This window comes from Engraulis encrasicolus, unplaced genomic scaffold, assembly GCF_034702125.1.
Source record: "Engraulis encrasicolus isolate BLACKSEA-1 unplaced genomic scaffold, IST_EnEncr_1.0 scaffold_256_np1212, whole genome shotgun sequence".
In the NCBI taxonomy this organism is placed as follows: Eukaryota; Metazoa; Chordata; class Actinopteri; order Clupeiformes; family Engraulidae; genus Engraulis; species Engraulis encrasicolus.
In genome coordinates, this window is record NW_026945540.1 from 40,830 (window position 1) to 53,329 (window position 12,500).

At 39.3% G+C, this 12,500-nt stretch overlaps 1 protein-coding gene across 1 annotated transcript in view; it reads right to left on the reverse strand.

Moving 5' to 3' along the window:
* LOC134442839 (synapsin-2-like) overlaps positions 1–12,500 on the reverse strand; it is a gene marked incomplete at both ends in the record, with an annotated part of 55,364 nt that overhangs the window by 37,551 nt on the left and 5,313 nt on the right. The window contains 3 exons of the mRNA XM_063192791.1: positions 1,295–1,408; positions 3,138–3,251; positions 4,868–4,981. Coding sequence (XP_063048861.1) covers positions 1,295–1,408; positions 3,138–3,251; positions 4,868–4,981 — 342 coding nt within the window. The remainder of the gene's footprint in view (positions 1–1,294; positions 1,409–3,137; positions 3,252–4,867; positions 4,982–12,500) is intronic.

A 12,500-nucleotide genomic window follows, 5' to 3' on the forward strand; every position in this document is an offset into this window, starting at 1 on the left:
TCAATGTGAATAAGACAAGAATGTATATCTTGATCCCTGAATGTGTGTAGGGCCTATTCATGCAAAAAATGTGTATACATACTGTACAAAAAATGCAAACAAAATGTAACCCGTTTGAAAAGTTTTTTACTTAGGTATGCTACTTTAAAATGGTGTGTGTGTGTGCATGTGTGTGTGCGTGTGTGTGTGTGTGTGTGAATGTGTGTGTGTGTGCGTGTGAGTGTGTGTATGCTATGGCATCTCTTTCCTCTAGGTTAAGCGGCCTCTGATGGCAATCTGATGGCAATCATGGCTACCACCCAGGCTACTACCTTATAATGCTCTTTATTCTGACACTTATGTACACAGATATTGAGAATTGAAGCGATAAGTCAACATTGTAGTATCTAAATATACCGTCGCTAGATCTATTTATAGCCTTTTTGTATGATTCCGCCGCCTGCCAGTCATTCACCGTTCAAATAGCATGCGTAAGCTAAGCGCTAACGTGATGAACGTAACTCCAGCCATAGAATCGCCGTAGTATTGAATGCGCAGGGCAGCGTACTCGTTAATGCTGTTCGTAACAGCTGCCTCACCAGCTAACTTCACCTACCTAATCAGAGACCTGTTTATGTAGGAGGGGAGTCATCGAGTCACTGCCTTCCGTTTCTAATTGACTCTGTGTGCCAGACTTGGTTCTTGTATCACCAAGTGAAAGATTCTTATGGAATATTGACTTAATCAGCCATTTGAGCCAGAAGACTCCACAGTCAAAGGTCCAAATGCAGTTTGCAGCGGTAACAGCTTCAACAGAATGCTCATGGCAACGCAGCTCATTCATTCATTTGATTTCTTACAGTGCATGTGTACTGTAGCTCATTCACCAATTCATTTTCTTACAGTGTATGTATACTTGTTGGATATCTCAAAGACAAAAACTCCAGTTCTTTTCTTAGCTTGAATACTTCCAGTAGCTCGACCGACCTGTTGATGTAAACATAATGTTTGTCACCCTGTTTCTGTCTGTCTGTCTGTCTGTCTGTCTGTCTGTCTGTCTATCTGTCTGTCACACACACACACACACACACACACACACACACACACACACACACACACACACACACACACACACACACACACACACACACACACACACATACAAACACACACACACACACACACACACACACACACACACACACACACAGACACACACACACACACACACACACACACGCACACACACACACACACACAAAAACACACAACACACATCTTCATTTCATGGCATTTTGAGCTGCTGATATCTTACTTTGGGTGAGACTGTGGAGGTCCATTGCTGAAGTAAGGAAAGTCTGGCATAGACACGTCACTCTTCATGGACACACAGCTGGACACTGGAGACACTGGTCTGGGCTGGTGAGGTCTGGGGAACAACGCAAAAGAAGATTTAGCACAATAATGATGTGTGTAGTATGCATTAAATTCACATATTTTCATCAATGTGAATAACATAAGAATGTATCTCTTGATCCCTGAAAGTGTATATTCATGCAAAAAATTGTGTATACATGCTGTACAAAAAATAAAAACAAAATGTTACCCATTTGCAAAGTTTCTAACATGAAAGTTTTTACTTAGGTATGCAACTTTAAAATGGTGTGTGTGTGCATTTGTGTGTGTGTGTGTGTGTGTGTGTGTGTGTGTGTGCCTGTGAGTGTGTGTATGCGTGTGTGTCTGAGTGTGTGTGTCGTTTTCTAAACATTGCGGTCACCACGTATGAGTGCACAATTGCAGCACCAAATGGTTTAACTCCAAATAATACAGTATATTATTACTTCATATTACCATTTCATCCCTCAAGATTTCACGTAATATAGCCATGTAACTAGCGTTGTAGCTAATACTAATACTAAGTGCATGCTAGACAACCTCCCATATGTATAGAATGATTTTAATGCACTTAAATATTATCTAGAAACAAACCAATTGTGGTTACCCCATGCAGACACTACAGTGTGGTATTTTGAACGAGTGATGAGCTATATGTGGCATCTCTTTCCTGTAGGTTAAGGGGCCTCTGATGGCAATCTGATGGCAATCATGGCTACCACCCAAGCTACTACCTTATAATGCTCTTTATTCTGACACTTACAGTATGTACACAGATAGTGAGACTTGAGGCGATAAGTCAACATTGTAGTATCTAAATATACCGTCGCTAGATCTATTTATAGCCTTTTTGTAGGATTCCGCCGTCTGCCTTTCGCACACGCACACGCCGGTCATTCACCGTTCAAATAGCATGCGTAAGCTAAGAGCTAACGTGATGAACGTAACTCCCGCCATAGAATCGCTGTAGCATTGAATGCGCAGGGCAGCATACTCGTTAATGTCGTTCGTAACAGCTGCATCACCAGCTAACTTCACCTTCCTAATCAGAGACCTGTTTATGTAGGAGGGGAGTCATCGAGTCACTGCCTTCCGTTTCTAATTGACCCCGTGTACCAGACTTGGTCCTTGTGTCACCAAGTGAAAGATTCTTATGGAATATTGACTTAATCAGCCATTTTAGCCAGAAGACTCCACACTCAAAGGTCCAAATGCAGTTTGCAGCGGTAACAGCTTCAACAGAATGCTCATGGCAACGCAGCTCATTCATTCATTTGATTTCCTACAGTGCATATACCGTAGGTCATTCACTAATTCATTTTCTTACAGCGTATGTATACTTGGATATCTCAAAAACAGAAAATAATGTTCTTTTTTTAGGTCGAATAGTTCCAGTAGCTCGACTAACCTGTTCATGTAAACTTAATGTTTGTCACTCTGTTTCTTTCTATCTATCTATCTATCTATCTATCTATCTATCTATCTATCTATCTATCTATCTATCTATCTATCTATCTATCTATCTATCTATCTATCTATCTATCTATCTATCTATCTATCTATCTATCTATCTATCTATGTATCTATCTATCTATCTATCGCACACACACACACACACACACACACACACACACACACACACACACACACACACACACACACACACACACACACACACACACACACACACACACACACACACACAAAAACACACACACACACACATGTTCATTTCATGACATTTTCACCTACTGATATCTTACTTTGGGTGAGACTGTGGAGGTCCACTGCTGAAGTCAGGAAAGTCTGGCATAGACATGTCACTCTTCAAAGACACACAGCTGGGCACTGGAGACATGGGCCTGGGCTGGTGAGGTCTAGGGAACAACACAAAAGAAGATTTAACAAAAAAAACGATGTGTGTTGTATGCATTAAATTCACATCATTCCATCATTATAAATAAGATAAGAATGTGTCTCTTGAACACTGAAAGTGTGTATTCATGCACAAAAATGCAAACAAAATGTAACCCATTTGAAAAGTTTTTTACTTAGGTATGCTACTTTAAAATGGTGTGTGTGTGCATGTTTGTGCGTGTGTGTGTGTGTGTATGTGTGTGTGTGTGCGTGTGAGTGTGTGTATGCGTGTGTGTCTGAGTGTGTGTGTCGTTTTCTAAACATTGCGGTCACCACGTATGAGTGCACAATTGCAGCACCAAATGGTTTAACTCCAAATAATACAGTAGGTTATTCCCTCATATTACCATTTCATCCCTCAAGATTTCACGTAATATAGCCATGTAACTAGCGTTGTAGCTAATACTAATACTAAGTGCATGCTAGACAACCTCCCATATGTATAGAATGATTTTAATGCACTTAAATATTATCTAGAAACAAACCAATAGTGGTTACCCCATGCAGACACTACAGTGTGGTATTTTGAACGAGTGATGAGCTATATGTGGCATCTCTTTCCTGTAGGTTAAGGGGCCTCTGATGGCAATCTGATGGCAATCATGGCTACCACCAAAGCTACTACCTTATAATGCTCTTTATTCTGACACTTATGTACACAGATATTGAGAATTGAAGCGATAAGTCAACATTGTAGTATCTAAATATACCGTCGCTAGATCTATTTATAGCCTTTTTTTATGATTCCGCCGTCTGCCGGTCATTCACCGTTCAAATAGCATGCGTAAGCTAAAAGCTAACGTGATGAACGTAACTCCCGCCATAGAATCGGCGTAGCATTGAATGCGCAGGGCCGCGTACTCGTTAATGTCGTTCGTAACAGCTGCCTCACCAGCTAAGTTCACCTACTTAATCAGAGACCGGTTTATGTAGGAGGGGAGTCATCGAGTCACTGCCTTCCGTTTCTAATTGACCCTGTGTAACATACTTGGTCCTTGTATCACCAAATGAAAGATTCTAATGGAATATTGACTTAATCTGCCATTTGAGCCAGAAGACTCCACAGTCAAAGGTTCTGCCGCGGTAACAGCTTCAATAGAATTCTCATGGCAACGCAGCACATTAATTCATTTGATTTATTGCAGTGCATGTGTACTGTAGCTCATTCACTAATTCATTTTCTTACAGCATATGTATACTTGGATAGCTCAAAAACAAAAAATCCTGTTCTTTTCTTAGGTCGAATACTTCCAGTAGCTCGACTAACCTTTTCATGTAAACATAATGTTTGTCACTCTGTTTCACTCTATCTATCTATCTATCTATCTATCTATCTATCTATCTATCTATCTATCTATCTATCTATCTATCTATCTATCTATCTATCTATCTATCTATCTATCTATCTATCTATCTATCTATCTATCTATCGCACACACACACACACACACACACACACACACACACACACACACACACACACACACACACACACACACACACACACACACAAAAACACACACACACACACACACACATCCTCATTTCATGGCATTTTGAGCTGCTGATATCTTACTTTGGGTGAGACTGTGGAGGTCCATTGCTGAAGTAAGGAAAGTCTGGCATAGACATGTCACTCTTCAAAGACACACAGCTGGACACTGGAGACACTGGTCTGGACTGGTGAGGTCTGGGGAACAACGCAAAAGAAGATTTAACACAATAATGATATGTGTTGTAGGCATTAGATTCACATCTTTTCATCAAAGTGAATAAGATAAGAATGTATCTCCTCTGATCCCTGAAAGTGTGTATTCATGCAAAAAAATGCAAACAAAATGTAACCCATTTGAAAAGTTTTTTACTTAGGTATGCAACTTTAAAATGGTGTGTGTGTGCATTTGTGTGTGTGTGTGTGTGTGTGTGTGTGTGTGTGTGTGGGTGTGGGTGTGTGTGTGTGTGTGTGTCTGAGTGTGTGTGTCGTTTTCTAAACATTGCGGTCACCACGTATGAGTGCACAATTGCAGCACCAAATGGTTTAACTCCAAATAATACAGTATATTATTACTTCATATTACCATTTCATCCCTCAAGATTTCACGTAATATAGCCATGTAACTAGCGTTGTAGCTAATACTAATACTAAGTGCATGCTAGACAACCTCCCATATGTATAGAATGATTTTAATGCACTTAAATATTATCTAGAAACAAACCAATTGTGGTTACCCCATGCAGACACTACAGTGTGGTATTTTGAACGAGTGATGAGCTATATGTGGCATCTCTTTCCTGTAGGTTAAGGGGCCTCTGATGGCAATCTGATGGCAATCATGGCTACCACCCAAGCTACTACCTTATAATGCTCTTTATTCTGACACTTACAGTATGTACACAGATAGTGAGACTTGAGGCGATAAGTCAATATTGTAGTCTCTAAATATACCATCGCTACATCTATTTATAGCCTTTTTGTATGATTCCGCCGTCTGCCTTTCGCACACGCACATGCCTTTCATTCACCGTTCAAATAGCATGCGTAAGCTAAGCGCTAACGTGATGAACGTAACTCAAGCCAGAGAATCGCCGTAGCATTGAATGCGCAGGGCAGCATACTCGTTAACACTAGAACTACCAGGATTTTTCTGCCTACCTAGAAGTACCAGAGAGGGGTCATTTGACCTGGCGGCTTTTACCTAATACACTAATCACTCATTTTGTTATGGTAATGAGGCTGTTAGGGGCCGTGTGTGGGGTGAGGGGTGAGGGGGTCACACCTTACAGTGCTAACAGCCAAGACAAACAGGGACAGACAGCTTCTTCCCAAGGGCTGTCAGCCTCCAAAATCACCACAGGTAAATAACAACTTGCATGAAGATATCAGCAATAAAGACAGATAGCACAGTTTGGCAGACAGTGTGTTACAGTTTTTCTCCATTGGTTTGTCTCATTTCTTGAAACTGAGATGTCCTTCTCAAAACATGGACAAATCCCAAAACTAATTTGCAGTTCCTCACAACAGAATGGCATTTATCATTGCTTTCATCAAATTTCAAATGCTTTTGTACATGTCTCAATCATTTAGTACATCCTTGCAAATGGCTATGTATAAGTATCCTACAGTTAACACAATCAGCTTACATTTAGTAGAATTTTCAAATGAATTTACCTTGCTGATCTATCCCAATTGGTTGATTCTCAGTGTAATGGTTGTCCTGAAAACATGTCAGCACATTTTCTTCATATAAGTCATCAATGAACGTGTGAATGTCCCATGTGATCATGACGAATCATATGACTGCAACCAGATAATGGTTGAATTACAGTTTTCTAAATTGTTTTGGCTCATTTCTCGAAACTGAGATGACATTATAACCATTGGGTCATTTGGCCAAACATTCTTACACTTCTGCACAACAGTTCAGATAACTAGCAAAATGTCATATACCTCCCAAAACGCCTCATTCTTGCATCAGCACTAAACCGTCTCACATATAAATAGTCAGTACCATCAAAATGGCATAGATCCTTCTCAATTGCTTTGGCTCATTTGCATTCATTTAGTCCTTCTGTCAAAATAAACTGGATGGTTCAGCATAACTATGGATCCTCATCACTCGCTCATATCACCCCAAAAACAGTTTACCCATGTGTCAAAACTAAATGTCCTCCCCACATATATCATCAGTACCCCCAAAACACATTGTCCCTGTGCCATTGTGTAAGCACTGCCAGTCAAAATGGTTAGGTGTTTTATCTACGTTCAGCTAACAGATTTCGACTATGTATAGAAATGAAAAAGTGAGTGAAACCATTGAAGTTTGACAACACAGATAATTTAACAAGGACATTTATCAGTAACTTTCTTTACTGTAAATTCATATACAGAAAGTACAAAGCGGATTCCAAAAAAGTTGGGACACTTGGTATTTTGTGAATAAAATCAAAATGCTGGCATTTTCAAAACATTCAATCCATGCATAAGATGCACAATGGCACAAGGTCAACATAGGAACAGTTAAAATGAGGCAAAAGCATTGCTTTGAGGGAAATGTGTGGTCATTTAGAATTTGACCCATGCAACAAATCTCAAAAAAGTTGGGACAGGACCAAAAAATGCTGTAATAGTTGGATAATTCTAAAAATAACACAAGGAGGGATATTTAGAAAGGAACTATATTGACTGCCAACATGAATGCACAAATAAAATACCATCACATAGAGGCTGTGGCACTCAGTAGCGAAGATTTTGAGGGACTAATTACTGATCTATTACACAGAAAGACTGAATTATCAAAATTCCAGGCATACAAGGCTTATTTCTGTAATGTAGAGTTCTGTTAAATCATTGCACGAGTTATGAGATCATGACAAACATATCGGCAATAAGCAAACTAGGACACTCCAACAATGACAGCTGTTGAAAAAATGACCATAAACACAACACTTGATTAAGGCACATGATGCAGACATTAAACAGTGTTGCAAGTGGCAAAGCTCACTCTAGATGGACCTAGGAGACACATGAAACTGTCCTCTGATTACAGAATGGAAAATATTTCATTCTTTTATTAAAATCATGGAGTCATGCACTCTCCAGGTTATGAAGAAAATGAATACTTCAGCTTGATTTAGTGGTCAGTCTGAAAGACAGCATATATGATGGTAAAGGGGTGCATAGATGCCTTGGTTATGGTCTTCTTACTCATGTAGAGCATTAAAATAAATGATGAATAATATATACAGACTTTAAACAGCATACATAGCTACCAATGCATTATATTTTGGAGCACCTCCTTTAGATATTGCCCCATAATGGTGGCAAATTTCAATCTCTACTATGTTCCAACAGTGTGGTTCCATCATATGAGTAAACGGGTCACAAAATAGTTTTCTTGCAGACAGGATATGCCACATATTAAGCATAACAAGAAGGTAAACAAGTCGAAGAACACACCTATCAGTTGAGCTGCTGAAATCATGTCTCGCACATCAAAATATCTTTTTTTTAAATAAAATCATCCCATCAGTCACAGTAGTTAAATGTTAAGTCTCCTCCCTTGTGTTGTGTTTAGTCTTATCCAACACAAAAAGCATTTTACTGGCCCTGTCCCAACTTTTTTGGAATTTGTTGCGAGGGTGAAATTTTAAATGATCACATAATTACCCCAAAGCAATCATTCTGCTTGGCTTTAACAACTGATATGTTGTCTGTACACAATGCTCTACCTTATTAACATATTGAATGTTTTGAAAATGCCAGCATTTTGATTTTATTCACAAAATACCAAGTGTCCCAACTTTTTTGGAATCCGCTTTGTAATGCCCATATATCACAGGTTTCTCATGGGTTTGGCTCATTTCTCAAAACAGAGATTACATTCACAAAATAACATGGACAAATGCCAAAGCAACTAGCAATTGTTCAAAACAGAATGCAGGGATTAAAGTAAAAAAAAATCCTGAGCCTGAACTTTTTGGTGCGTTCACGCGACCCTATACAATACACGGTGAAAAGAGAATTTCATTGCTTTTTAAGCTTAGTATTTACAGTTATGTTTATCTTATTTATCTTATTCTTATGTGGGTGCCATGTCAGGGTCAAAATGATGAATGACTTGAATGACTTTTGCAACTCGAATAGGGCCTACCAAGGAGACCACAAGGGTGTCAATAGCGCTAAGTTAATCCTTATTACATAATTACATACTTATTATGCATAATATTGTAGTTACATAGGCTATTTCATCACAAAAGCATTAGAAAAATATGAGCAACAAATACTGAAATAGCATGACATGTTAGATACATAACAGAGGTAAAAGCATAAGCTTAAGCTTAATCTTTGTTTACTTGGGCCTAAGTGTTTAATCCTGCCTTAAAAGAAAAGAAAATGCAAATGCCTGGACATGGCTGAACAATAATGCAAAATACTTTTAGTTTTAACTAATTACACATGCAAATCAACTTAATTCATTAATGTCATTTTGGTGGCTACTATGGACTATGTTGTCTGTGTCTGTAGATAGATGGGTTCTAGGTTTCTCAGCTGTACAGTCAGTCTGAATAGATCCATGGATAGAGCTAGCTCTAGGTCAGAATTTGTGGTGCCTGCCCTGCAAATATTTGGGCTACTCTCCTGTTGGGCTATTCTCAGAAAAAAGACGGCCTGCCCTTGCTTCATCATCAAGCTCAAGTTGTTCTGTCCATCACCAGAGAGCAGTGTTATTGTTAGCCTTCAATCAATGACTAAAATTCCAATGAAAACTAAAGCCCATTAACAGATTGTTAAAAGCCATCAACAAGCCATTATGCGACATATTATTTAATGATCTCACAATCATCATGAAAACGGCACCTTGAGATGTGAATGTAGACTAAAAAACATGCCAATTACAGAAATTATACACCCAACAACCAAACCTGTATGGAACTGGTGTGGTGAAACTTGCTGCTGTCTACATGCATGCCATCTTGTGCTATTTGAGTCACTTTAAGTTGAACACAGCGCCAATGTCAATACTTTTGCCTTGTTTTTCCATCGGAGATAATATCACTTAATATGTAGGTGGTGTTTATAAGTAACCCGACTCCTCTTAGCTAAAACATTAGCATAAAAGTTCGGTAGTTAGCGCGCTAACAAAACTCAGCATGAGTGTGGCATCTGCAACATGCTGAAGTGAAATTAAGCTTTTTTGTTAAATTCTAACTGATAACAAATTATTCTCTTACTGTTGGTGTTCTCACACGTAGTTGTAGATTGAAGCACATCTTCCTACAACCTCTTCCAACAACCCCCGAAAGTAATCTGGTGATTGATTCAGGAATCACGGTATCCAGCCATTATTATGAATGGAACTACCGGTAGCATAATGCACAGGCAGTGGTTGATATTGGGAGATGAGACACAGATAAACGTTCCGCTCGCCCGCTCCACACTCCGGGAGATGCTGTGACAGCTCTGGGTTAAGTTTTAAATTGAGTTCAGAAATTATGAAAAGACACAGAGGGATCGAACGTCTGTGGAAACAGAACCTGTGTGTTGTTGACAGCTAATTATTAGCACTGAGCAGAGAAGCTCCATCAACACTGTAGGCCACTGACTTGTATACTAGCCTATAACAGTGCTATAATTAGTGCTTATCGAGATTCTGTATGTCCAAACACAATGTCCAGTTTCATTTATGTTTTTGACAACAACGGCATCACCAATCCATAGCATGCAGTTTAGTTATCTTTACACATATTTTTGATCATAGAGCACTAAAACGGTGCAAGGTCCCTTGCCATGTAGAGCGAGTTGTTGACACTGCTCTGTGACCGCAGCATGAGAGCGGCGAGTCGGCGACTGCGAGTAGTTCTACATCGGCTGGCTGTGGAGGTCCGACTTGAGCAAGATACTGAAATAGCACGCTTTCCTAAGACCTGCCCCTTCTTCTTCTGATTGGTTAACACTGTTAGTTTTAGTGCGCTCCTTTGCTACCATTGGCTGACAAACGCAGGAGGGATTTCGGTTGTCTTTTTTATTTATTTATTTATCCGTCAATTTATTTTCGAGTATTTTTTATTTTTTTAACCCACAGTCAATCGCTGCAAGCCGGAAATCCGGCACGGTGCCGGAGAACTTTAATCCCTGAGAATGTCGTTTGAAAAAATGTCATGAAATTAGCCAAATAACAGAGGAAACTGTAGTAAACACGGTTGTAAAATTATTTTCTACTAACTAGTTAAGTTACAATACCATCTGACCTGTTGAACACTGTCATGAATTTACTATGTAATGAAATTCTTAAAATATGATGTCCTTGACTGTTTTGGGAATTGCGTAGACCACTTTGCATATGATGACTTACACAATGAAAAAATACTGACGTGTTTTGGAGAGGGCACCATTAGACTGAGAATTGTCTAATTCGTTTAGATAAGCAAGGTCAATTTATTTGGAAAATGTGCTAAATGTATGCTGAATGTGTCAACTGAAGGGTATTTGTACATATCCATCTGCAGAGATGTACTAAACATTTGAGACATGTACAAAGCATTTGATATCTGATGAAAACAATGAAAAATGCCATTCTGCTTTAGGAAATTGCAAGTAGGTTTGGGTATTGTCCGTGTTGTTTTGAGAATGTCATCTCAGTTTCGAGAAATTAGCCAAACCAATCGAGAAAAACTTTAACGTGTGAATCTCCCATGCCATGTGACCATAACGACTCATGTGAATGCAACCTGGCAATTGTTAGATGGATAAATACCAGTGCATGTGGACTACTGCTTCATTTCCCTCAAGAATTTTGTGGTGAAAGAAGCTACTCTCCAAGGAACGAAGATGCAGAGATACAGCACTCAACAGGCATTGGAAATGATCCACACACGCACACACACTCTGTGTCTCAAGTGACAGCTGTGAGCTGCTAACAGCCACATTTCCACAACAAAAGGAGTGTCCGCAGGGGGTCCAAAGGGTCAAATGACCCTCTTGTGGGGCTTTTAGGTAAAAAGGTCAATTGACCCCTCCGTGGTAGTTCTAGTGTTAATGTCGTTCGTAACAGCTGCATCACCAGCTAACTTCACCTTCCTAATCAGAGACCTGTTTATGTAGGAGGGGAGTCATCGAGTCACTGCCTTCCGTTTCTAATTGACTCTGTGTGCCAGACTTGGTTCTTGTATCACCAAGTGAAAGATTCTTATGGAATATTGACTTAATCAGCCATTTGAGCCAGAAGACTCCACAGTCAAAGGTCCAAATGCAGTTTGCAGCGGTAACAGCTTCAACAGAATGCTCATGGCAACGCAGCTCATTCATTCATTTGATTTCTTACAGTGCATGTGTACCGTAGGTCATTCACTAATTCATTTTCTTACAGCATATGTATACTTGGATAGCTCAAAAACAAAAAATCCTGTTCTTTTCTTAGGTCGAATACTTCCAGTAGCTCGACTAACCTTTTCATGTAAACATAATGTTTGTCACTCTGTTTCACTCTATCTATCTATCTATCTATCTATCTATCTATCTATCTATCTATCTATCTATCTATCTATCTATCTATCTATCTATCTATCTATCTATCTATCTATCTATCTATCTATCTATCTATCTATCTATCTATCTATCTATCTATCTATCTATCTATCTATCTATCATACACACACACACACACACACACACACACACACACACACACACACACACACACACACACACA